General features: G+C 28.2%; 1 protein-coding gene across 1 annotated transcript in view; it reads right to left on the reverse strand.

Annotated features, from left to right (window-relative positions):
- Positions 1 to 243: 243 nt before the first annotated feature.
- The window catches only part of LOC107444593 (uncharacterized), a 209,311-nt gene continuing 181,922 nt past the window's right edge, over positions 244 to 27,632 (reverse strand). Inside the window, exons 7-13 of the mRNA XM_021145380.3 lie at positions 25,480 to 25,625; positions 8,811 to 8,892; positions 7,549 to 7,702; positions 6,081 to 6,279; positions 4,238 to 4,423; positions 2,393 to 2,529; positions 244 to 734 (exon numbers count right to left, since the gene is read on the reverse strand). Coding sequence (XP_021001039.1) covers positions 2,411 to 2,529; positions 4,238 to 4,423; positions 6,081 to 6,279; positions 7,549 to 7,702; positions 8,811 to 8,892; positions 25,480 to 25,625 — 886 coding nt within the window. The 3' untranslated portion in view covers positions 244 to 734; positions 2,393 to 2,410. The remainder of the gene's footprint in view (positions 735 to 2,392; positions 2,530 to 4,237; positions 4,424 to 6,080; positions 6,280 to 7,548; positions 7,703 to 8,810; positions 8,893 to 25,479; positions 25,626 to 27,632) is intronic.

Here is a 27,632-nt window from a genome sequence, read left to right on the forward strand (position 1 = left end):
TTTCGATCTAACCTCATTTGAGGCAACATTTTATAAATTTTCAAAAATTTATTAAATGTGGCCTTAAATTTCGATCGATTGAAAATTCCATACGTCCATATTCGATTGCAAGCGTATCATTACGAAATTCAAAATTTAAAAATAAGCTTCCAGAAAATTATGACTATTAAACCATTAGACCAAATATTATTGAAGGTGTTATGCTCCGTACATAAAATCAGAAATAGAAACTGACAAAACGACTTAGAAAAATGATGTTTTTAATAATGAACATAAATAAAATGATCAACAAATACATACATAAAAGGAATTCATATCCAATAAAAGAAAACCATAATATGTCGGATAATAAAAATAGAGACCAGCAACAGTCGTTGGCAACGTGGATTAGGGAATTATCACCATCACAAAATATATTCAGTCTTTTTAAGAAGGTGAACACAAAAATGAGCGAATAAATTAAAAATCGGAACTATAAATAAATTAAAATGGATTGTTTCTTTGTCAAGGTGTTCATTTCTAAAGTTTCTTTTATGATGAATGCTTGATTCATTTTAACAGTTTATATGAACATCCAAGCAGAGTGTTTATTCCCATTAAAGATCATACAGTTTTGATTCACTGATTTATCCAAGGAAAGCAACTCTAACCAATCATAATTCATCAAGAAATAATTCTATTTTCTCTAAATTCTTGGAATGACTTTGTTCTGATGTGGCAGGGTTAGCATCTCGCTGGAAAATAAAATAAAATATATTAATAAAGAGATCTATATGGCTTTTTTGATATTCTTCATCATATATTTTCTCTCTATACTTTATTTAATATTTAGTACTTTTATTATCGTTTTCATCATGTCATAGAGTTGATTCTTCTGTGTAAGCTTTAAGCTCATATATTATTTTGATACGTTGGTTCTATGTAAGCTGTAAGCTAATATATTATCTTGATATTTTCCAATAGTAGGCTCTAAATACTTTCCAGAAGTAAACAAGGGCTTCTGTCATAAAATATTCACGTTCTTTTTTTTTTTCTAGAATTTTATAAATTTTATTAAATAGGGCAATCATGCCAAAAATCTGTCATAAAATATTCACGTTCTTTTCTTTTCTAGAATTTTCTAAATTTTTTTAAATAGGGCAATTATGCCAAATTTTAAAAACATTGCATAGAAGATTGGAATTAGATTCAAATATTTTTTCGACTACAAGTTAAGTAATTTACAGGATTTTTGGTTCTTAGTCAATCTCTTTCGACATAATCAAGCAGAATTCATTTTTGTGAGTTTCAAACGTATTTTTACATTGTAATTGATCATCAAGAAATGAATAAAATACAAACATAATTTAACGCATGCTGAAATAAAAAATAATGAAATTTAAACCATTTCAATTTTGTTTTCACGTGGAATAACAACAACAAAATGAAAAATCTGATTATTTAAATAATTCTGTTTGCAAATATAAAAACATATAGCGTTCTATAACGCACATTTTTTGCGATACAATGATTATCTTCTGGGATAAGAAGATTTCAAATTTAGATTAATTTTTTAGCAGAGGGGGAAAAGAACAGGTTTCTAAACACGCTTTCATGAAAGCAAAAATGGATGTACTTAGTAGGCTAGGCTTGCTCAGTACCGGCATTATAATACATGATTATACAATAAAGCTAAAAAAAGCGATGCTTTATCGATCTTTTTTCTGATTTGGCAAAAATGGTCCACAGGATAATATATAAAGTACCCATTTACATTTTGTTAAACCGAGTACTGTTTTAAAGTAATGTTTTATTATTATTAGTGAGTTAATGCACTCAAAAATACAAGTTGTGAAATAATTTTTGGTCACTCTGAACTGAGTGTGTGCTTAATTTTCATGGATCGTACACATATATATATATTTTTTTAAAATCAGATACATATTATCGCTCTGAGAAAAAGAATTCTGCTAACGTTATTTTATAAAGTTGCTAAAAAGAAAAGGCAAAAGAAGGTATACCAGGAGAATTAAAAATTCCATATTAACTTGAGGTTATTGTTTCAATTTGTGAATCTTTTGACCTAGGAGATCCTTAAAAATATTTTGCTGAACGCTTCAGATACGCATTAAACATTGACGTTGCATGGATTGGTACACCATTTCAACTATACAAAACAACTAACTTACAAACCTCTCTATTGGCATCAGATATTGTTTGCAATCTCATGCTTCTATTTAATTTATGCAAATCTACCTTGTACTTTCAATTTTAGCCCTGTATGTTAGCAAATCTGATGTTGAGGACAATATTATTGGTAGGATAAGTCACAGATAATTTAAAAAGCAAGCAAGTTTTTTCAAGATTCACTTCACAATTTCTTTGAATGATTCAAGAGTTGTGCATTTATTACCTGTACAAGAAATGATGCTTAATATCTTCTCGTTATGGGTAGGGACTGTGAGGGAGGATTGTATGGTACGTCGTATGGACTAATAGTTTCTCGATATGGATTGTCTAGTCCATAACTATTACCAAAAGAACTATCTCCTGAAAAATAAAAAAAAATAGCTTTATTGTAATAAATGAATTGTTAAATAATTAATTATTTGTAACAATTTTAAATATATAATAATTAGAATGTAAAAAAATGCGAAACTTAATTTCAATGGTTTAAGATGGTAATATTTGGCTTAATTTCAATGGTTTAAGATGGTAATATTTGGTTTAATTTAAATGGTTTAAGATGGTAATGTTTGACTAATTTCTAAAGTATAAATCCTATATTTAGAAATATTTTTAAAGGTTATTTTGTAAAGCAATCATCACTGCAAAGTTCACACACTAATGGCAACATTTATAAAGGAAAATACCGAAAAAAAAAACACAAAACATTTAAAATGTTGAAAAAAAATCCAAAAAAGTTAAGTGATTGATATGGTTTGAGCTGAACAACTAGTTTGGTTAGGTTATTTATAATTTTGAGAGAGATATAATTTTCTCGATTAATGATGAAGTCCGTAAGTAATATAAATAAAACTGACAACCAATAATATTAATAAGACAATCACTATAGTAAATGGTTTAAAGGAGGAATTGTTCTTGATTTTCAGTCAACTAGAACAAAATTTATAATTAACTTTCCTATTTAAGAATTCAAGGCTTATGAGAACTCTAACAAATTACAGTCCTAGTTGTATGCTAATAAGAGTTTCATTTTTTAAGATAACGCTAAAGGCCTAATTTGTAAGTGTTTAAATATGTAAAACGTTTAATAAAAAAATGCTTAAATATATATGTCTAAATATATATTTTTTATTGAAATTTAATATTGCTTCACAAATGTAAAATACAATATCGAAATTTGTCATTTTTTTGTTACTTTTTAAAGTCTTCAAGAACATTGGAATTGAGATTGCGCTGAACAAATGCTAAATGTTTTTTTTAATTTTCTTGTTGCGATATTCGACTGGATAAAAATCGGTAATTTCGACAAATTTGATTTGTTTTTAATGTTAATGTTTGAACTTGTATTCATTAGATTACTTAACCTTTTTAAATTTTTGTTCTTCGATCTTCAGAATTGAAGTTGTAGTTGTTTTTTTTCACTTGCTGATAAACGAAACAGTACAGTTATTAGAATCCATTTTCAGAAAAGTGTTGATTTTGAGAAAATGTCTTAACGCTAACACACGTTACAAAGAAGTTTAGTGCACAATTCTTCGAAACTTTTTCTATAGATTTTGTATAGTGTTAGCTATGCTTTGAACTAAAAGCTAAGATTTACGTGTGAATTTATTATTTTTATTATGCTTTAAATAAAAATATTTAGAATATTTACTTAAAAAATTAATACTGAATAATATGTTTAGTTATATTTCATAATATATTTGAAATTTTTGAGAGAATTTATTCAGGTAAGCATATTATTAATCAAGAAAAAATATTATTTTGATATTTTGCTATTACAGTTTGTTATAAAGCTCCTAATGTGACATAAATGTGTAGATTTTACGCTCAAATTTGTCTCCATTTTGAAAAAATTTTTAAAAATATTTTAAAAGTTTTCTTTAGATTTATTATTTTAGGAGAGAGAGTCGTTAATGGCTTCCAAATTGCAAATTAGCTTCCGGGTTAGAGGATAATCGTCCTTTCTAAATTCATTTCCAATTTATTAGCATGCATTTGATGACGGACTATTTGCTAACAATGTAAAATGTTTAAAAAAATGGCTAGCGTTAAATGGTGGTGGACTTACTGCTTCTACTGTTGTATATCATATCAATACTCCTACTAGTATCTTTTTGCATACTGGTCTTTACTCTGTTTCTTCTGTGCCAAACAAATGCCCACGCTAAGAGAACTATCAATTGAGCAATCAGGAATAAAGAACAAGCAATAACCAAACCAGCCATATTTAAGCATGTCGATGAGTTAGAATTTTCTGGAAGGAAATAAACAATATGTAGTTAAAAAATATGAAACGTGGATGTATACTTGAAGTTTTACTAACTACTTTAGGGATGTCCAATTCAAAATATATTTGACTTTTATATGAAACTTTAAGCATAGTTTAAAAGGAAGCAGGATGACTAATTTTGTTTCACCTCCATTGGTGTTTAATAAGTTTAAGTTTAGAGAATCAGGTAAACTTAGATTAAACCCTGATGTTTCAAATGCTAGAAAGAAATATGTTTACAAAATAGCAAAATACAAACAAATTATTGCACTATTGCTTACCCTCATCATTAAGAATAATCTTACCATAATTTGTTTGAATAAAAATTATTAGCATTTGAAATTTAATGGTTTACTTAAGCTTTACCTGGGCTCACTTATCTGTAAAATTATAATTACTTTCGCAGTTGTAAGAGAATTTACCATGAAGTATTGAAGTAAAGGTAAAGTAAAAAAACATACGTTTAACTGCATCCTTTTAAGTTTATTTCAAGTAAAATAAGCAGACAATTTTAGCAAATTTAAGTGGTTGAAATTTTGAAATATGATGTGTTATTCTTTTAGAACGTAATGCAGTGGTTTTTACTTGTATTTTGGAAAGTTCATCTATTGTAACTGGTACCGTCTGATAACGTACATGATAAAGTAAAATCTCGAAGTAAACTTTAAAAAAAATAATGGTTAAAATTGAAATATACTGTTAGAAAGACAACAGCAAATGTTTAAATATTTTCAAAAGATAAACAATTCCATTAATTCTTGAAATAACTCTTTATCAATCAATTATTATACGTAGTACATGCAACGTATGCAGGTTATTCATAATTAATTTGAATTTTCAAAATCCTTATAATATGAACAAAAACTATGCTCTTTGGGGGTGTCATAAATTATTATTTAAGCGAGAAAAAAGAAGCATAAATGGTATCGAAATCTGACCAGTTACAGTACAGGAAGGCGATAGTAATAAAAAAAAAGACTGACTGGACAAAACAGGAAAGTTGATCGAAGCACTTTGATGTGTTGATTTCCAATTAAACTTGTTTAAATTTAATTAAATTTCCTGTACTACGTTTAGACAGATATCGGTAGCGTTTTTGCTTTTACATCGCTTTATTTGCGACTCCAAATGAGCGTACTTTTTTGTTTTAATTTCAGAAAAGTATTCCAAAATACATATTAAAGTAACTCTTTACGGAACAATCTGTATAGTTGCCAATTATATCGCATTAACAAGCATTGTGTGTTTTATTTATAAAGGAAAAAAAATCCGAAACATCGCAAAAAAAAAATTAAACGGTGTTTATAAAAAACTATTGATATACAATATTTTTTTCTACATAATTAGTATAAATATTCGAATAAGCCTAAATTAAAACTCATGCAATTTCGCTAAAAATGTCATGTAAAGCCTATCTTAAAAAAATACTTTATGTTCAATCACAGGCACTTTTGTTGTGAAATTCCATGAATATTATTACAGTAATATTTCTAACTACTAAAAAATATCAATGGCAACAGTTTCTAAACTTAACATACTTAATTCATTAAATGAAACTTAGGTTTCAAGTATAACAGTTTCAATATATATAAAACGAAATGCACATCATTAAATAAACATGCTTAACGTAGAAAATGCATACCTGATATACTTGTAGGACCGAATTCAGAGGAATCATCTGTCTTTCTACTCTCTCTGTCAAATCCGAATTTATCTGTGATATGAATGGTTTGGACAACAATCAGTTCGTCCTCTTCAGTAGATGATCTTTTTCGCCTCTTCTTGCCGAAAGAAGTCATCCTCTGACTCACACCATCAAATGTTCGCACAGAGCAATCAGCCTATAGAAAACATTGCATTATTTTTTAATTAACATTTTCAAGTGTTTCTTATAAAGCAATCAGCCTATGGTAAATATTTCATTTTTTAAGCTCACTTCATCAAATGTTCGAACAGCTTCAGCAGCATGTGAAAAAGATCTCATAATTTGGGAGCTAACTCAACCAAATTTTTTTTACAATGCAATCAGGCTACTGAAATTATTATATTTTTAAAACTCACACCATCAAATGTTTGAACACCGCAAGCAGCGTATGAATTAATGCGAAAGATTTCATAATTTGGGAACTCATTCAACCAAATGTTTATTACAAGGCAATCAGTTTGTGGAAAGTATTTTTTTCCTAACTCACATCATTAGATGATCTAACAGAGCAATCATCTTCATGAAAATATTGCTTTCATTTTAACAAGTTAAAATATTTCATTATCATAGTTTAAATTAGCTACACAATGTGTTATTAACTTCGGGAGTTCACATTTTTATTTAGGTTCCTTTTTACTTTTTAAATTATTTTAGTAAGCTTTTAAAAGGAAATGATTCAACTCAAAAGGTGCGATAATTTTATTTTTCTTCCTCTTAATTTTTTTACTTCATGTAAACCCGATTTTTCGTTGTTTCAAATACTTTTAAAACTTTAATTAAAGATTTTTCTCTTGATAACGTATTTATATTATTCCTGGTTATGCATTTTTATAAAATTTCAAGTAGGAAAAAAAAACATTGAAAAAACCATAAGAAAAAGAAACATTCAAAAATAATTTTACGAAAAAGGTCAAGAATTCAACTATGATTAAAATAAAATCTATAGATAAAGTAATTGGAGATTCGGTATTACATTGATTTAATTTTGATTTTTAATTGATTTAATTACTTCTAGAATTCAAATAGGATTTAAAATTTAATTATAGAGATAATGCAAAACTTGCAATAAACAAAATTATTTCAGCTTTAATTATTTTAAGAATTTGAACATTAAGCCATACAAATTATTTTAGGTTGTATGAATCAAAATAAATACGAATATCTCAGGAGCAGAATTATGCCAATTTTTAAGTTCTGCTCTAAGACTTTTAATAATAGCAAACGATTTGCGGATATCTTTAAAAACAAACTCTCACTAGTCAAATGATTACAGCATGTTTAAAACATAAAATTCAGCATAAGGTCATTAAGTAAAGCATTAAATTTAGAAAATAAGTATTAAATTTAAAAAAAAAATGTCAAAATTGAAAGTGTATCTTGCATATAGGGTAGCGTAGTTATTTACCGGTTCACATGTGGGAAGGCATGGAGTGACCAAAGCTTTAAATTGGACTATTTCGGATGTCGGAAATTTGAAGGCATCAAAAGTTGCTTGCAGTATTTTGTTTTCAACACGAGCCTTAGAAAGGGCACCCATAATGAGTGTATCTGTAGGACACCTAAAATAGGAAAATTAAAGGTTAGAGCAATTTAAACAAAAAGTAATATTTAAGCAGGGAAAATATAAAATCAATTCTACTGAGTTATATATTTTAAAAAAAAATCCGCATTATGGAGAGTTGGAAGTATTAATAAGAATTTTTATTTCTTATCTAAATTTTACGAAAAAATAGAAAGAAATAACTATGCTTTATAATTACAGCTTTTTGTGAAACAACATGTTGAGTGATTAGTGAATTCAAGAAAATTATCGCCAGAATGTAAGCAACAGAAATCTGTTTAAAAAATATTTTCCGTACCCATTAACACGTTCGATTCACCGATTCTTAATATTATATATATTAAAAAATAGAAAAGATTTGACTTATGTTGACCTGTGTTTTTTTATAGAATTAGAATCTATCTTATTCTGATAAAATCGTCTGTTAGTTTCTATTATTAAGTCATTTTCTATTAGTAAAATCATTTATCGTGTGTTAAAAAAACCCTGACAATTGGAAAATTTAAAAACGGACGCTGATAAAATTGAATAGTTTCAGTTTGATACATTCTATTTAAGAATAGTGGACATTTATTTTCATTAAGTTTCAAAACAACAAAGTTCGATAACATATGACAAAGTTAACTGAGAGAAATTATCAGATAACATTTTCAAAAATATGAAATATTTAAAATAACGTGATACAGTCTGAGAAGAAAATTAAACAACGCTAATATAAGTATTGCAGATAAGATGATCTAAAATCAGCCCCAACTAACTTCAACAAGACAAACTTTGACACCAACTATAAAGCTTGGGGTGATTAATTCTTCTGATTTCTTTAGCAGCAGGTAGCAAACGTACATTTATATCCTCTTCTATTTCTATTTAATAGATTTTTTTTAAAATTCTTTTGTAATTTTTGGGATACCCCAGTTTATTGTTAAAAGTTATTTAGCGAAAAAAGATAAGGCAAAACTAGTTTTTTTTTCCTTCAAGTGTAACCAAGTTTTTGCTCAAAGTTAATTTTGTGTTTCAAAATAAACGTTATGTACTTGCTTAAGTAAAATTTCATGCCCAATAACACAATTAACAATAAAACACAATTTTTTCAAAAATATAGTTACCCAAGAGCATCAATCAGTAGTATTTCACTGTTATCTAGACCATCCATAGCAACGAGTTCTCTTACAAAAATATCATATGGACCTGAAAAGAAGATAAAATTATAATAAATAAAAGCCATTATCAATCCAAATAATTTTAGCAGCAAAATTTAAAAAGAAACATTTTATAAGTGATGTTGAACAGCCGAAACAATAAAAAAAATTGCATTAGAAATAATTGAGCAAAACAATAAGTAAAATATAAGAAACAAATTATGATAGACATTCATTAAAAAACTCTAGTCTTCAAAGTAAGCAGAAATCAGCTATTAAATGATGCTTGCAAAAGTCAATATTCAGGACAAAATGTATCAATTACTAATATTTCAGATGATTGGAATATCTTTTAGAAAATACCATACGGTTCTTTTTTTAAAAAAAATCTCTTAAAATAATATTTAAAAATTTCTATTTGGCTGATAATTGATGCATTCATAAGCTGCTGCAAACACACCAGAAACTATTTAGATAGTGGTCACAGAAAGGCGGATAAATAAAAATGCTTTTGAGATTTTTTTAAAAATATATTAAAAAGTAAAATTTATATTTATCTGGAACAAAATTTCAACGTTTTGCATTGTATGGATAAACATACAGATTGTACTTTTAAATTTAACACATAAATGCCATTCAAACTACTAAATGAAATCAGTGTTTAAATTTATTAACACATATAGAGTCATATTTAACTCATAAATAAAAGAGATAAAAACAAATTCTGACGTAAAATTAAGAGTAACTTTTACGAAACCCAATTACCAAACCAAACAGAACAAAGATTTAATTAACTAATGACGCAGGAAAAAAATTAATTCCAGCTAAATTTTTAATCTTGTTCTAAGAAACAAAATGCTTTTGATCAGATAACGAGAATATTTTTTTCTGAATTATTAAATAGCTTAAGTCAAACAAGAATTATATTTAAATTTTTAATATTATAAACTGGAATTTGGGCTTGGAAATATGTTTTGCTAATTAAGTGTTGAATAAAAATTAGGTTTTGTTTACTTAGGAAAAAAAAATAAGGATAAAAATATTTTGCGAATGCATTACCTTTTAATTAAAGCTTATGTGCAAAGTTATAATGCTCTTATAAAGACTTAATAAGGAAAAATTATGAAGCAAACATTCTGTTTTAATTTCGTTATTTAAGGAAAAAAGTTAACCAGCTTGTAAACAAATTTTAAAAAATTGAATAAATTAATATAAATGCAGATTTTTCTAATAACTCAGTCTCCTTTTTGATAAATCTTTTGTCACAGAATGATACAATTTAGTTATTAAATATTATTTTTTTTTTATGTTGAAGACAAAATTTACTTTAACATACTTGATTTATACGTGCAGAATCCTTTAAAAAATCATGGCAAATATGAAAGTGCAAAGTAGGCAAACATAGAGAATCAGACTTGGGGTCGGAAAGCTTTCTGGTACTAAAGGAAGTTGCAAATTGAAAAACACTAGCAAAAAGAAAGGTTAGCCTGGAAAAACCTTCTTGAGAAGGCCAAGGCCCACCCTGAGCTGTCAAGCCTTTGATGATGAGGAAAGGAAGTTGCAAGTCACACGGGATATACAAAGCCAAAATAAACAAAGATCATTATTATATTTATACTGTATTCTCACACGTTGCACATTTAAAGGATGCTCAAATTAAGAAGAACAAGAGTTACACAGAAGTCACACAGAAAGATGATCAAAGGTTTTGCCAGAATTCTGCAGGCGTGTATTAGACTGACGTTGCATGGTATGGTGCAACTTTTCGAACATAACCAGCATAACCGCTGAGAAAAATGTTTCAAGCACTTTGAGTATCTTTTGTAGCAGTACTGGTCGTGAATTTGCAAGGCGAGAAAAACAATATAAATAAAATAAAAAGAGAAAGAAGTTTCTCTATTGACTTTGTTTATCACGAATTATTCTAGAGGTTTTGAGTAGCGTTTATGATCTTATGCTCTCATGTGATTTTTGACTCTTTCTGTAGGTTTATTTCACTCTTTCATTGTGGCTATGGTCTTCCGATAGACTTTTCGAATGAGCTGTTGAAAATAATCAAGAGACGAATATAAAGTGTACTGTTTTATTTATTTTTATTAATAAAAAAAGAAAACGATGAATTTTAAACTAAACAATTTAATTCATTACATAATTTCACCATAAGAAAAAAAATCAGTCCAAATAACAACTTACAATATATCTCCAACGTTTTAAAGAGACTTAGCAGTTTCACTTAGTATCCTTCACTTTTATGTACTTATGTTCAGGCATGCTAAGCAAAAGAACAAAGATTTTTCAGTAGTAACGTACGCAGAACTTACGTATTTGCGCACGAATGCTAAATCTTTCAAACCTTCTCTTCATGAGAAAAATTCAGATAAAATGGTAATGCTGTATCATTGCTTCTGAAATTTTGCTTATTATTAGATTATATCTTGTTTTTATTGCAATTCAGTTAGTTTAAAAATGTTTTAAGTTACATCGGATGCTTTTGATCAATTATTGGGAACTGCCTTTTTAAACAATTTTTGTAAAAACATCTTATATGTAATGAAAATATCTATCGCTCATGGGCTGCAATAGTGGCACAACTCAAAAACACGCGTTAATGCACATTCTTTCAGCAGCAATACCAGCACAACTCATTATTCAACTTGAAGGTAATCTTCGTTTAAGCAAACTGAAGCATTTCTTATGCATTTACCTTAGCAATGAAAACTTTAAATCCACTTATCTCAAAACTTGATTTTTTGAGTTATGCCGCTATTGCAGCTAATGAGCGATATGTACTTGCTGTTCAAGTTTAATGTAAATTGGCGGAAAAATAAAACATCATTCCACAGTTATGTTATTAAAATGTACTTTGAGTTATATCTTATATAATTGACCCTACAATCAGACTTTCTTTCATTAACTAATTTACATATATAATTGTTAATTTCTCTATAAATGGATTGCATATTATGGGTATCTATAGATTGCTATCAATAAATTTACAAAAAATTATTTTCATTTGAAAAAAAAAAGAAAAAAAAAAGTTTCGTTTACCGAAGAAGCTCAACGTTTAGTTCAAATCCTAAACTCAAAATAAGAAAATATTACTTAAGAATGCAATTCAAAACTCGTGACATTTCTGCAATATAAACTTATTAGTATAATTGAAATAAATATCACAGCTGTTCTCTTACTCATAAAATTCTCATTTTAGTTTGAGAAAAAGAAAGCCATTAAGGGGTAGTGGAGAAAAGAAAGCATAGGAACTATTAAGCTTAATAGGAATTCTTAAAAAAATAGTTTCGAAATAACCCAATTTAAACTATCATTAATGAATACGAGTCATTATCAAAACTATATCGCATCAATCCAATTTTTAAAAAATGTAATTGATTTGGGAAAATTATAATCATATTTAATTCAAATTTCTGCATTCTTGTATTAAACAGCAATTATTGAAAACAATTTTTTAAATTTAATAAAACCTTATTTTTATAGTTAACACTTATAGTTATAAAACTAAATTTTATAGTTAATTTAAGTTAAATTTTTTATCAGGATTTTTAAATAAAATAATGTATGCAAGAGTAACCTTCTTGACTATTTTTGAAAGTGTGCCTTTTTAGAGGTTTATTTTAGTTATTTAATATTTTATAGGTTAAGTAAAAATGTTATTAAAACAAATTTTAGGAAATAGGAAAAAAATAAGGATGCTTTTTAGGTATATCAAGTGTAAGGTTCATAATGCTTCTTATATCTCAGTTTTTAAGAAACAATCAGATTTTTTTTCTAACGTCAGGCACTGAATTTCTAGCTCTTACCGTGCTCATTTAACATCACACTATTGCCGGAGGTGAGCAACATTGCCCACGACACACTGCCTCAGTGTCGCTCATAAGGCGGACCACATTCACACAACAAATGATAACACGCAGAGAAGAAAATCCATGTCCTAATCGGGATTCGAACCCGCAACTCTTGACTTCGCCTTCAGACACGCAGACTGCTTGTGCATCTCGCCAACACAATCAGATGTTGATTATTACTTTTATATTATTCAATAAATTAATTTTTTTTCCAGTGTCTTAAATCTAGAAAAGTACAGTTTTGTGATTAAAAAAACGAAGTTGGAAAATGGAATATTAAGCTAAACTCAGTGGCGTGATAGTCCAAAGAGGCCTATTGTGCCCATCTCAGTTTTATTGACCTTGGGCTCTGGGGTGCGAGAGATGTTCCGGTTAGGTGGTCAGCAGAACGCGGAGCCCCCAGTGTTCCGCGTGGATAAAATGGAATTATTACTTAGTATTATAATATTTCGCTATGATCATAGTTTTAGTCAAATTTTTCATAAGCAATGTGTTTTATAAATTATTCTAAAATTTAATGGAGTTTGTAAATGAAATAAAAATACTTTTCATTTCCACAATTATTAATTAAATGATTTCAGGCACTGTAAATATCTTGTCTGTGAAAGTTTGGAAATGTTTTTTATAATGATTTGTGTAAAAATTGCAGTCAATTAAAAAATATTTCCCTTTTGTTTTATTTTGAGAAAAATCTAACTAAAATTTCTTTTTCATTTAGTTATTGATAAGTAAAACACTTTTGAGTTAATAATTTATCTACTTATCAAAATAATAATTCAGGTTCTCAAAATCAAAATTGGATGGAAAAAACTAACAATTCTGAATAATTTACGACAGAAAAGTTTTAAGTTAGCAGTGATGGCACAATGGCTGAACAATGGATGAACTCGTTCTTGTGAAGGACAGCGTTCAATCTATGGTGGAATCTTGAAGCCCCTTCTGGCTTCAGATCGGTGGGTACCAGCATGTTTGGGAAGTAAAGACGTAAATAAATTGTGAAGCCTTAACATCTACTACCTTCCTCTAACTACCACGAGCTACTAAAATTTTTCAGCCCTTCTTAACTTTGGCTACATTTTTCCGACTAAATTATTCATAGTTATTAGCTGAAACACTTTTCGTGTAAAATTGAAATAAAAAAAAGAATAAAAAAGATTGTAAACGAGTTAACTGTCAATAAAGCAAATACGGTTTGTAAACGAGTTAACTAGTAATCAAGCAAATATGGTTTATTGAATTTATAATTATTTATTTACAGGAAAAACAAAACGCCAAAATATAAATTTCCAGCTAACGTACTTGCAATATTTTCAAAAATCTAATTGTTTCACTATTGTTTTAAATCTGTTCACTCCACGAGAAAAATTCCTGAATTAAAATTTAATAAAAATTTAAATTAAAAAACTCCCTTTTCTACAGGTTGTCTTCGGAATTTCCATTTAATATAATTTCACAATTTAGTTCTGTGGATTTAGTTAACTTTTCATAAATTAAATTTACGAGTCAGCATGATTATTATCAAGTTAGTTACTGTATAACTTATAACTTAATAATGATAGTTACTGTATAACTTAATAACGATAATTCTAACGACATATATTTCTTTAACATAAGAAACATGCGTTCTAGGAACGGTTTAAATTTTAAACTATATTATCAATGTATTTCAAAATTTTACCTGCCAAGATTATTTAAAAATATTATATCAAGGCTTTTAAAAATTATAAATATATATAAATTTTTTTATTAGATTATGAGGTATTCCATATATTATAATATTTTTAACAGCTTTTTGTTTTATAAAACTGTAAGCTAATTTGTTTAATTTTCTTAAAAAAAATGCTACGTTAGAATTATCTTCATTGGAAATTTATAACTTATGACTAAAATTTTTCGAGGTTATTTAATTATTGAAGGATTGTTGATTGAACTTTCAACGCTCGTTTTGAATAATAAAGATTTAAACACAAATATTAAAGGGAAAAAATTCAGACAGTAGTGATTTCTTACTAAGGCAGGAAAGGTTTAAGATGCTTTTTTTTTATAATTAAGTTCTGAATCTTTAATTGCATTTCAAAATAAATAAGTAGATAAATCTATATAAATAAAGCAGAATATTTAGATGCCTGTATGCATGTACTTCACAAAAATCCACTGTTCTAAATCAATCCGCAACAAATTTGGTGTATAGTTTGTCTATGGAAAGAACTCACCTCGCCATTTATCTGGAGCAGTGGTGATGACTATGGTTACGAGTTTTATTTATTTCATGTAGGGAACTGGGTCAATATTTAAGGCAAGTTTTGGCTCTTTCGGTAAGAGAAAGGGAATATATTTAGAGGGGAGGTCCCTCTTTGAAATTCGTTCTTTCTTGTTTCCATAGCAGCAGACACAACATTAGATTTTAAGGCGAGGGGAGTTCTTTCGATAGACAAACTATACATGCGTTCGAAGACAGGCCGCCCTAACTATTTACATCATATCGGTTCACGCTCTACTTTCCAAAGAGCGAGTTTTCCATTGGATTTAATAAATAGTTTATAATTAGAGTGAATTGTTAGCTTGCCGTTTTAATAAATCAAAATTTAGTTTAATCTCGTGGTTTTTGTGAATTATTTATCTTTACTATATTAGGTAATCAAAAGTAAAATCAACGCTAAAAATTTCATAACGTATCGGAATTGCGTTACCGACTTTGTAGTTTAAAATGCGTTTGAAACCATATGTTTCTTATTTAATCTTTTAAAGCATGTTTCTGTACACTTAAATAATGAAAAGAACTAACATAATAAAACTGAAGTAATTTATTTAGCCATGTAAAAAGTGTAGTATATTCTGAATATCATAAGTTAAATGACACTATCTGTGTTGTTAATCTTTCTTTCGGTGACTGGAATTTCTAATTTATGTTATATAAATCTAATAGTATGGAACCGCAACGGAACGTAGAGTGATATACAGCGTACAAGAAAAAAAGTTATAAATTAGGTGCCATGAATGTGTTAGTATGATGATATTAAGGCACTAATCCGTTTCGGAGGGCGATAAAAAACTTATTACTGTAATAACTTTATTAGACAGCAATATCGATATTATAGGTTCTCATTACCACAGCAACTGTAACGGCAATAAAATAAGTATTTGGTGCTACACTTAGTTAAGCATCACTGTTGTCAAAAATAAGTGAATTTTTACGGCCTTCGAAATAAGTACTGATATTTGTTCCCCAAAAATGATTATAAAAATATCTAGAATTACAATTTATTAACTTTGGTAATGAATTAAAACTGAAATAAAAAAAATAAATTTTGTGTAAAAAAGATAAATTAATGGGGAAAAATTGCTTAATCGTATATGAGAACGATAAAAATTGCCACGCTGTTATTGACGCTAAGAATGCTTATTTATTTTCTAATAGGTTCTATTTTTACTATGGCAATTGGTGTTTTTTAATACATACTAGTATTGGTAAGTACCAAGTTACCTACTATATAGGTACTGTGGAAGTAGGCTTCTTGCAACGAATGGTATACTACCAGAGGAAATCGTTGATTATGATGTCGAATAATATCATCATGCCAAATGATACTGAATATAGTTAATCTTTTCATTTATCATATTTTGTATATCTAATTATGAATTCACTCATATAATGAACCTGAAATTATTAACTTCAATAAACAAAGAATAAAAGGATAGGCCACGCTATCAGAATGGATGAAGACCGTTTGAGATAGAAAGATAGCCTGGAAAAAGACCTTTTGGTCTTCAAAACCAAAAACTGGAAAACGCTAGCAGGAAAAAGGTTAGCCCGGAAAAAACTTATTGAGAAGGACAAGGCCCACCATGGGCTGTCGAACCATTGATGATGATTTTGAATTATGATTTATGTCAGCAAAATGGAAATTCCGAACTATATTTTTTGCAATAATTATTTATATTTCTGTAGGGAAGAGGTTAAAATAGTCGTGATGCAGATAACAATGATTTTTTAATGCGTGATAGATACCCATTTCTTTAAGAATTTATAAATTCCTTATAAGAAATCAGTCTAGTAAAGAAAATGGTAAACTGTATTTCAAAACCAAACTTCCAGTATTCATGATACATTCCCAAATATAGTTGGTACAACCATAAAAATGGCAACGTTACTACATGTGCATTTTCCTAAAAGCATAAAGAAACAGCAAACTCGTAAATTTCAGATCAAATCTTTTTCGTAAAAAGAATACCCCCTACCATCCAATAACCATTGCATTTGAACTTGGATTTTAAACGGCTAAAAATAGCTCTTCTTCAGATCGCTTTCTTACTCAACTTCTCGCCTCCCTGGTATTTCAAATCCTCGGCGTTACCAAATCCCGAAAATGGAAAAAAATAAATAAATAAATAAAAATAAAAGAAGTGACATTGGGAGCAACATTTTTCGCGAATGATAATGTCACGTAAGTCATTTATATGGACCATATTTGGTGGTAGAATCCGGGTAAAATAAAGCGAAAAAGCTGTTTTTATTTTTTCGGGCACACAAAAAAAATCTAGTAATGTATGTGTTCTTGGCCTTCTAAGCATGAGATAGTAAAGGCAAGAATAAGAGCAGCAAATAAAGTTTTTGACTCCGAAATGCATTTTTATATACGAAAAAGAATGTGGTAAAACAGTGCCCGGAGTGCAGAAAGAACTTTGTTCTTTTTTCTATTTTTTTTTCGGAGGGAGTTGGAGAGTGCATAGATGTTAGGGTCCTTCTTGCGGAAATGGTAAGCAATCAATGAAACGTTTCTATTTTTTTTCTTTGTCTAACAATGAGGATGACTTCTGCTGCTTTTTTTTCCTTCCTTGAAGAAGAGTTCGGATTATTTAGAATAAAAGATATACAAAAGAACACAGCTGTATTGTTGTTTAGAAACGAAATTATTTATTGCTTGAATACAAATATAGCTCATTAAGCATAGATGAATGCTTACATGTTGCCTTTTTATAATTCGTCAAAAAAATTCGTCTTCTGCTAGTTCTAAAAAAATAAAGCGATATTTTAACTCTTAGTTATGATAGGATATTGAGTCATGTAATGAAATAAATCAGTCATTTATTTTTATTTGAAATCGAATTGAAATTGTTTTAAAAAATGAATAGTTTAGAGGCGAGAGAACTTGATGCGATATATCTAGTTTAGGGAGTTAAGACAAGCAATTTGTGATTGGCTGTGAGCCAAGATTTATCAAAAATAAATGAAACAAATTTTTTTTCAATTTTATGGCATCGACGAGGCATTTTTATCAAAGAAAATCTCTTAATTTAAGATTTGTATTATTTCCGGATTTTAAAATTTATTTATAACTATTCGTTGTATGTGTTATAAAAAAATTATTGTTAAACAAACACACATTTAGTGAACTAATTAGTTTTTGATTGCATGGTAACTATGTTCGGCACTTTTGTATTTCTGCTAGTATATGCCAAAAAAAACTTAATTTTCGATAAAAACCTTTAGTTTAGTTGTGAAAAGGGTTTTACTAATGGATAATATGATTAACTAGCTAAAATAAGGTTATATAGTTATATTTTTTATATTTAAGAAGTATATTTAATGATCTTTGTCATAATTTTGAGTGCATCGGCTCGTAAAAAAACGTAATAAATGCATACAGCCAATATGATTCTGATGCAAAGCAAAATAGAGACATTTAGAAGAATTTTCAAATTGTGTTCCTCTATCATTCTCTGTCTGAATTCCAATTTGAGCAGTTTTATCGCAATCATCTTCAAAGATAAGAAATTTGGATTTTAAAAATCTTACAATATTTGCTGTCTTCTCTATGAAACAAGATCAAACACAATTAGAAACTATACCTGGCGCAAAACAAGAACGAAGAATGAAGAAACGAACTGAAAAATTAAGAGATACCGATAGAGATCCACGTGATTGTGAAACTCTTCTTTATTTGAAGTTGCTAAACTCATTGAGATGTTCAGTATTAAATTCCAGTTACTAAATTATCATCAGAATTTTAAAAGTTAGCATATCTTATCTCTGGAAAATTACTTTAAAACCATGATTTAAATGGAGAGATTCGACTTACAATTTCATTAAGTATGGTGTTTATTACATCGATGGCATATGCGATATTAAATGAAAAAATATTTTTAATCAAAAACAGTTTTTAGTTTAAATAAAAAATAAAATTCGAAGAATATTCGTTTAACTTTAAGTTGACTCTGAATAATTGTACCAAAATGCTTTCATTAAAATTTTCAGAAATTGAATGCTAAACTGATTTTGTTGCCATCTTTCCAAATTCAGTACCAAATATAAATGTGTAAATAAAAACTATTTTAAAATAGACACACTTTCTTTTTGAGGATTAATCGTGAATGATTCCTTATCAAGCAGATTCGCAAGTCGTACTCCGCCAATTATAGCATTTTCAATTATAGCATTCCAAATACAAGATAGTTAAGCTTGTCTCAGGCACTTGAACAAGAATTGATAAGTTTCTTTTCCTTCAGATAACAGTTGCAAGATTTTGTGATTCTCATAATATTGACTGAATCTAGTGCCTTCTGGTGATCTGAGAATTTTGAAATGGTAATTACCTCATGACCAAACACAAAGTGAATCTAAATTGAGCAGAAGTAAATAAAACGACGATCCCTGGAATGTTATTAAATTGTTGAATTTGATTTAAAAAAAGAATATCTACACTTGAGCAAAATAGAATTCTTCATTGGTATTTCTTACATTTTATTCAATTTGATGAACGCATCGCATTGATTCTTTTATTCTTGGAGGCGTTCCTCCATCAAACAACCACCAAATAAATTTAAACAAACTTAGATTAAACAAAACCAGAAGCTACATTTGAAATTCTATCCTTTACTGAAACTCGGTTTCAAATGGAAATGTCAAACTTTTAATTAAAATACAAAACAGTGGGTCAAAATAAAAGAAATATTCCTTCCCTCTGCCCACATCTGCAGAAAAGGATTCACTGCTCCATTAAATTCCACCCATTTATTCCAAACTGTCTCAGTTTGGGATTTTTATTGCTGGAATTTCAACTCTTAAAAACCATGGCGAGCAATGAATCATGGTCACGATGTAAGCAATAACAAGAAATGCGCCAAACCGCAATTTTATAAGGCAATTTCGGCCGTAAATTTTAAGCTTTATCAGAAAGCCATGTCCCAATCGTGCTGAAATGTAGAGAGAATACATCTGGAAAAAAAATCTTCCAATTTCTTCTCAATTTCTTTCCATGTTGGGAAAGAAATAGCTCTGTTTTTGTTACATCTGCTTGCTTCAGAAGATAAAGTCAATTTCTTTTTCAACTTATTACATATTTTTTGTGTGTACTGGTTCTTTTTCTTAGAATATGTTTTTTTCCCTGTATTATTATGTCTTAGTCTCAAACACAAAACCTCTGGACGAAAACATGAATAGAGATTACTGGAAATGTGAGCTCTTTTCTTTATACATTTGTCTGCTTGCTTCTCCAGAAAAAAAAATACCCAGCAAAAAAAAACCGGTATCTCTTTCCAGCAGGGTAAATAAGATACAAACGGCAACTCCGTTACTTTCGGTTTGAGGATTATAAATAAGGTTCTATTCAAAATCGTACAATTGATTTTTATGTTTGCAATTCAAATTCAGAAGAACAATTGATCTGAAAAATATTACTGTTGGAAAAATATACGCTTTGAAATATGTTTTGAGTAAGGAAATGGATTTATCGGAAGATTATGCAGTGTAGCATGAAATAGCGTTACAAAAGTTTTTTAATGAATAAATAAAACAAGTCTAGTGTTTCAAATTCTATCATAGAGTTTTGGGAATGGCAAGAATTTTATTTGGAACGTTGTTTCTGCTACAGTTAGTTTCTAATGAAGTTTTCAGTCGAGTTCAGAAGGCAAACACAATAGAAACATTTTTAACGCTGAGAACAATGTTCGAACTAAATTATAACAAATGAAATTTTTTAAAAAAAAAATACCATAAAATGCAAACCATTTTGGGCGTGGTTTATTATTAAAAATGGAAAAAAAGGAGCTAATTGGCATTGTAGAATGTAAATAGTTGTCAATTAATTAGATCGCTAAAAGGAAAATTGGATATATTCTTTAAAAATAAGTTTATGGAGTTAAAAATAAAGCCTTTTAATTTAAAGCTATATTATACTTGCTTATGAGTGACCATTTCTTTCTACAGCTTGCTGCTATCCTATGTAGATCATTAAAATTAGAAGTCAACTCTTTCTAAGTTGTGATTGTGAAAATTTTTAAGTTAGAGAATACTTTGTAAGGATGACTTTCTACGAATTACATGCTATTTGCACAATATAGATTTGCGACAGTGGATCAAGCTCATACTGTCAAGTTTAGTTTATCTTTAGAAAGCGCTGTCAGTCTTATTCCAAAAATGGCACAAAACTTCACTATGGAAAAGCCACAGTTTAGGCGAAAGTTAAAAGCGTTCATGATCAAATATCGTATCTTAAGCCAGTGCCCTGAACGCTAATTCTAAAAATGGCGCAAAACGAAACTGTGGTAAAGGAACAGTTTTGCGAAAATTTTAAGCGTTAGTAATTTAATTTCCAAATAAGCAAAAAATTTCTCCAACGCTGAGAATTATTCAATGATTTTAATAATTTTTATCTAATTGTAAAACTCTCGTCAAATTGGCAATTTTAATTTTTTTTTAAAGGGTAATAATTATTAAAATATTTAAGTTATTTAACCACCCAGATAATTCTTTATGGCAAGGCATCATATTCAGTATATATAGCTTAAAGTTACAGCTTTGTCTTAAGTGTAAGGTACCTAAACGGTGGAGTGTTTAGTTTTTCTTACCGAAAGAGCTTCAAAAAACACTGTTAAATGTTTATTAAACTCAATAAGCTAGATTAGCCAATTTGGCGAGATTTTCTTATCTAAGTGAAAATGATTAAAATCAATGTGTAAGTCTTAAATTTTGCAAATTTTTACGAGTTCAAACAATGCACTTTTTGAGTAACTTTTCAAAATTTTTTTAAATATCAAACTTTNGTCACCATAATACATTAATAACATAAATATTTAAATTTGGTATTGACTCCAAGGCATAGTGCTTTTTTAAAGCTAGAGCAATTGGTACTTGATAGAAATATCCAATTGCATTTACAAATGTTTGTAGTACATAAATATATGTATATAAATATATGTAGCTGTGTGAATATATGTTGACCACTTTTGAGTGGGGGTATTCAAGAGTTAAAAGAAAGTAAAAACAGTTTAAAAAACAGTGAAAGATTTATGCTACTTATTCGAATGAGTGGTATTTCCCCCCAACATTTTTACAGACTCTGTTCTATTATTTAAAATAGCTTACATAACGTTTGGTATCACAACGTTTAGTTTATGCTATCGAATCTCACCAACAAAAATAATAATACATAAATATGTGTTTATAAATATATGTCGATGCATAAATATATGTAAACTCCGTTCAGGAGTTGGGGTATTAATGAGTTTAAAAAAATGAGATACTTTTTTGAATTAATAAATTTTGTTTTACAGTTTTATCCTTTAAAATATCTTTTCGGTTTTACCCTCTAAAATAGCTTCCAAAACGGTTTACATTTCATAACGTTTATTCTATGCCAACAAATCTCGCCAACAAAAACAAATAAATAACTATCTGCCAAAAGTTAATGCTACCCAAAAATAAAATCCCGATAAAACAATTTTCAAAACTGTTTTACCTTAAATTTTATTTTCTGTGGTGTTAATGTCTGGAATTTTTAACTATTACAAGAAACAGTACTCATAATTAGAAATTGAATTAAAAAATTTATTCGACTTAAAATCAGTTTCCGTAAAGTTTTCTTAATTTTTCCAATTTTAGTCAACGATTTTTATTTAATTATCTCAACACTGGAAAACTCGTGAAAGTATTTTTTTTACTGCCAACAAAAATAAAATTGCAATAATGCGATTTCAAATAACATTTTAATTGTTTTCTAAGAAACAAATTATTTTGACCAAAATAGAAGGAAAAAAAAAAAGGTTTATATTTCTCGCACCTCAAAGGCATTACAAAAAACCGTACCGTAAGCTTCTTAGCGTCTTTCGTCAAAGAGATTTAGATGTCTGAGCTCTTGCTTCCTTTTAGTATTTCCTTTTCTATATAGCAATTTGATAAAAGTTAACAGATTATATGAGTTTTATTTCAGTGATAATGGTATTTACAAATCAGTAAAAAACATACTTTTTTTAAGATATTTCAGACTTATATTTCTAAGAGCAAAAGTTTAGTAAAATATTTGTCTTTGCCCTAATTCTTTTTTTCTTGTAAATAGTTTTAATTATGTTTTTGCTTCAATGTCACATAAATTGATTTCCGTTCAAGTAAAAAAAAGGACAAATAAAACATTTTTAATAATTATATAAAACAGAAGTATCGTGGTCATGACTCAATTGCCCTTTCCTATGGTTTTATTTACCATTCATTAAAAATTAGATACATATTTTGGACTAATGGCAGTATAAAGGTATACCTGCAAATAGTTCTGCCATGACATTAAAATATTATCTATAACACTTAATTTGTTGTATGAATTGTATTGGTCATTTACATGGTTAACTTCTGCTAATTTATAGGGACTAACTGCAATCAAGGATCTATGGTCTTAATTGTTAGGTTAGGAGAGCGGAACGAAGTTTGGATTCCTTAATGTTAATTTCACTTTTCTTGTTTTTCTTCATATCTCGATTTTTCTTAAACAAATCGAAAATTTTGTACAGAATGATATAATTAATTTATCTTAATCTTAAGACAATCCTGCGGGAAAAATAATTATTATTAATTATTATTTTTAATTTTATTTAAAAGTAGTCGAAGAAATTTTGAAATATAAGGTATAGAAATTTTTACTTCGCTTTAACGAATGTAATTTTATATCGCAAAATACAAAATTTGAACGAAATTGGTCAAAATCGGTCTAGCGAAATCGAAAAGTCGGATATTTAAGACTCGAATTCTCAGGAACTATTCGATCAATTTTGTATTTTGCTTCAAGAAAATTATATTTTTAAAATGATTTAAAAAAATTTGTATACCTTATATCTTGGAGGAATTCTTACAAGTATTCAATGAAATAATATAAAATAATAATAAGTATTTTTTGAATGGTACAACAAGTATTATTGAATGGAACAGTAAGGAATATTGAATGGAACAGTAAGGGATCCAAACTTTAGACTGCTTTCCCGACCAAACAATTGGGACCATATTTCCAAGATTGCGGTTACGACCTAAGAAGGTCAGAAATTTGAATCTGACAAAAAGGACCTATGTATATACAGACAAAAGTATGTTTTTGTGTCTGATTTTGTAACATAAAATATTGTCTGCACTTAGTAATTAGTTTATTTGAGGCCATTCCTTCGAGCCGTTAATATTGAGTCCTAGTACATGAATATTCAATCATTAGATCATAAGTTATTCAGGATGGATTTTTTGCTCACTGTGCTTTATTAAAATCTTATTTATCTCTGCTGGCAATTAGATATTTTATTTTACTATCATCAAGTTGTAGTCCCATCTAATTTCTATGATTAATGTATTGCTAAATTTGATTAACTCTTTGTCTATATCAATTAGAAAAATATAGCCTAAACATATAGTTAAATATTAGTACAATTTTCGTCTCAATGAGGTTCAATATTTAAATTTAATAAGCATAACTATCTATCAATTCGGTTAAATGTTACTGATGATTTCAAATGAGCTTTATAAATTTTTTTAAATTTACGATTTTCCTTTTTTCTTTTTAATAATACCCTTTAAAAAGTTCGTTTGAAATGTTATTTATTTCAAGAGGAAAATACATTTTTAAAGTATTTTATAATTTTTAATATATCGCATCAGAAAAGTTCTGGGTTCGAACCTCGGATAAGGCATTGATGTTCTTTCCTTCTCTGTACTATCTGTCCTTACTGAGACAGCAACGTTGGTCTACCTTATATAGGGCCCCTGAATGAGTGGCCAACAAATCTGGCCAAATACGTCTAAATTGACGAATTTTTTTTAACGGCAGGCACTGAATTTTCGTTCTTCNCTGTACTATCTGTCCTTACTGAGACAGCAACGTTGGTCTACCATATATAGGGCCCCTGAATGAGTGGCCAACAAATCTGGCCAAATACGTCTAAATTGACGAATTTTTTTATTATTTTTTTTTAACGGCAGGCACTGAATTTTCGTTCTTCACCTCGGAAGATGTCGGAAGTGTTGCTTATTTAACGTTACCCAGTGGGCACCTGGGAACCAAAGTCACAGAGGCGAGCAACATTACCCACGCCACACTGCTACAGATACCCATTCATAGGGTGAGTCACATTCATACACCACACAACAGAGAACAGCACACAGAGAGGACAACGTCCATGCCCTGAGCGGGATTCAAACTCGCAGCTACTGACTTCACAGTCATGCACGCTGATCACTCGGCCATCTGGCCGGCGAATAGACGAAATGTCAAACCAGGTGGGCATTGGAAAAAAAATTAAATCGGTGCACATTTGAAATCTACTCAATATTTTAAGTTAGAAGGAAATAGCAATTAAAATTTTTATTTTAAACTAGAAATAAATAAAGATTTAAAAAATAAAAAAAATGACTTAAAGGACTAAAGTATTTGCCTAATTCAACTTATTCTTTCTGTAGAATGCTAAGTGAGAACATTAAAAAATTCCTTTCATTGTGAGATATTTTGAAAAAGAAAAAGAAAGAAACTTACTGTTTAGGTCATTGATTTCAAATTTCAAGAGCAAAGGGTCACCAACTTGTGCTGTGTAAAGATCTCTTCCAACTTTATCGGTGACTTTCATTGTGACGTTAGGAGCTCCCACATTAACAGAGTGACTGCCGTATGTGTTCACATCACTGAAAAGACGATAAAATATTTTAGATTAAAATGTCAGAAAAAAAATCACCAATATCGTATACATTAATTTCAAGCTGAATAAAGTGATAAATTGAAGTAAGTTCAATTAAGTTTAAGAGTTAATGAAGTTAATAATTAAATTCAATTAAGTAAATCTTATTATTAAGTTTAAGAGTTGTGGTAATATGGTTAAATTTGTCATCATATCATGCTGTAAATTTGAATAATATTATCGTTTAATATGAAAAATAAATATTTCAAGACAACTGTAAATGTTTTGACGACTAATAACAATAAGAAATAAATAACTATTGAAAGTTATGTATATTGAATAAGTTTTCAATAAATAACTATTAAAAGTTATGTATATTGAATAAGTTTTCAATAAACAAGTTTTATAATGGCGTGCAAAAGATTTTTGATTAGCTTGAGATGTAACTTAATATGGAAAAAAGTGAAATTAGTATTAGGGGGTCCAAACTATGAGAGTTCTCCTAATTAAACTGTAGGAATCATATTTTACGGATTATAACTACCCTAATGTTTCAAATCAACATTTTAAAGCAAACATTTCAAACCGTTTAAAGTTAGTACTAATCATTAAAACAAAAGTTAGTCGCGGTGATTTAATCGCTAAACAGATAAAAAAATATGAACACAAAGTTGAAACTATTTTATTATTTAAAAAAAATAACTGAATAACTTGATTAACTATTAAATAAATTTTAAAAGAACTATAATTTTATTTAAAAAAAAAAGCCAGAATTAAATTCACATAGTCACAATCTATAATGAAACTCATAGTGATTAGTAGGATCGTCGCGTACCTTTACTGTAGTTCATTATCGATTGCAATGTATAATGAGTCATCGGGTACCCTAATCGTAGTTCATTATTGATGGCAATGTATAGTAAGTTATCGGACATCTTAATTGTAATTCAATATGGATGGTAATGTATAGTAATTACATTCATTACTTACTATGCAATTGCGATAAAATTTACACTAAAAATTACTATAAAAAGCTATAAAAGTTTATTAAAAACCTGAGGTTTAAGAAAAAAGTTTTTTCCTCAACCTTAGTATTTAATGAGGACTTAAGAATAAGGGTTCATAAGTAAACTAACGTTGAAAGGAAGCAAAAAGTATAAATAATTTGATAATTTCAATAATATTTTGTATTCATCTATATAAGTATTAGATAAAATTCACAATAATCCTGCTTCGACAAAATTTTTCGCGATTTGAAACTCAATTTTGATTTTATTTCAAACTAAAAAGAAAAAAAAATTAAAAGAATTTTTTTCGCCACATTTCAAAATAGATTTATAAAAAATCAAGGGAGAAAACAATAGAAATAAAGAAACAAATCATTATCGATGCAAGAGTTGAGATAGTTTCCTAAAACCCATTGCTTTTATTTTATTATTTTCTTTCTTACAAAATAATATGCATCCTTTTTAAACAATATAGCATGTTCTAAACTTTAAAACAAATTATATTACTTTTTCTGAAAAAAAAACATGAATAACAAAGTTCGATTTTCATAAGGGAAATAGTTTAAGATTATGAAAATAAATAAAAACACTTATTTTTGAGAGACCTTATATAAAACATTGTAAAAATATATTATAATGCATTTTTTTTTCAGTTTTAAAAGTATACATCTGCTATAATTTATTTTATTTTTAATAATAAATAAAAATATGCTTTAGGCACAAATCTTTCAAAATTTTCAACTAATAGAAATATTGAATATTTTGTAAAAACATTGAAGTATAAATCTAAAAGTAAATATACTACGTTAGTAAATTTCTAACTTTGATTCAAAATAAACAGATTACTAATCTTATTCATATTTAGTTTTAACTAGTACATAAAAAGAACTATATATTTTGTCTCTTTATTATAAAATGTATTATGAGACATTTCAAATATTCGATACAAAATTTAAAATAAATCTTTTAAAAATGTTGACGTTTTAATTATCTCAGTATATATATAT

This window comes from Parasteatoda tepidariorum, chromosome 3, assembly GCF_043381705.1.
Source record: "Parasteatoda tepidariorum isolate YZ-2023 chromosome 3, CAS_Ptep_4.0, whole genome shotgun sequence".
NCBI classification, from domain to species: domain Eukaryota; kingdom Metazoa; phylum Arthropoda; class Arachnida; order Araneae; family Theridiidae; genus Parasteatoda; species Parasteatoda tepidariorum.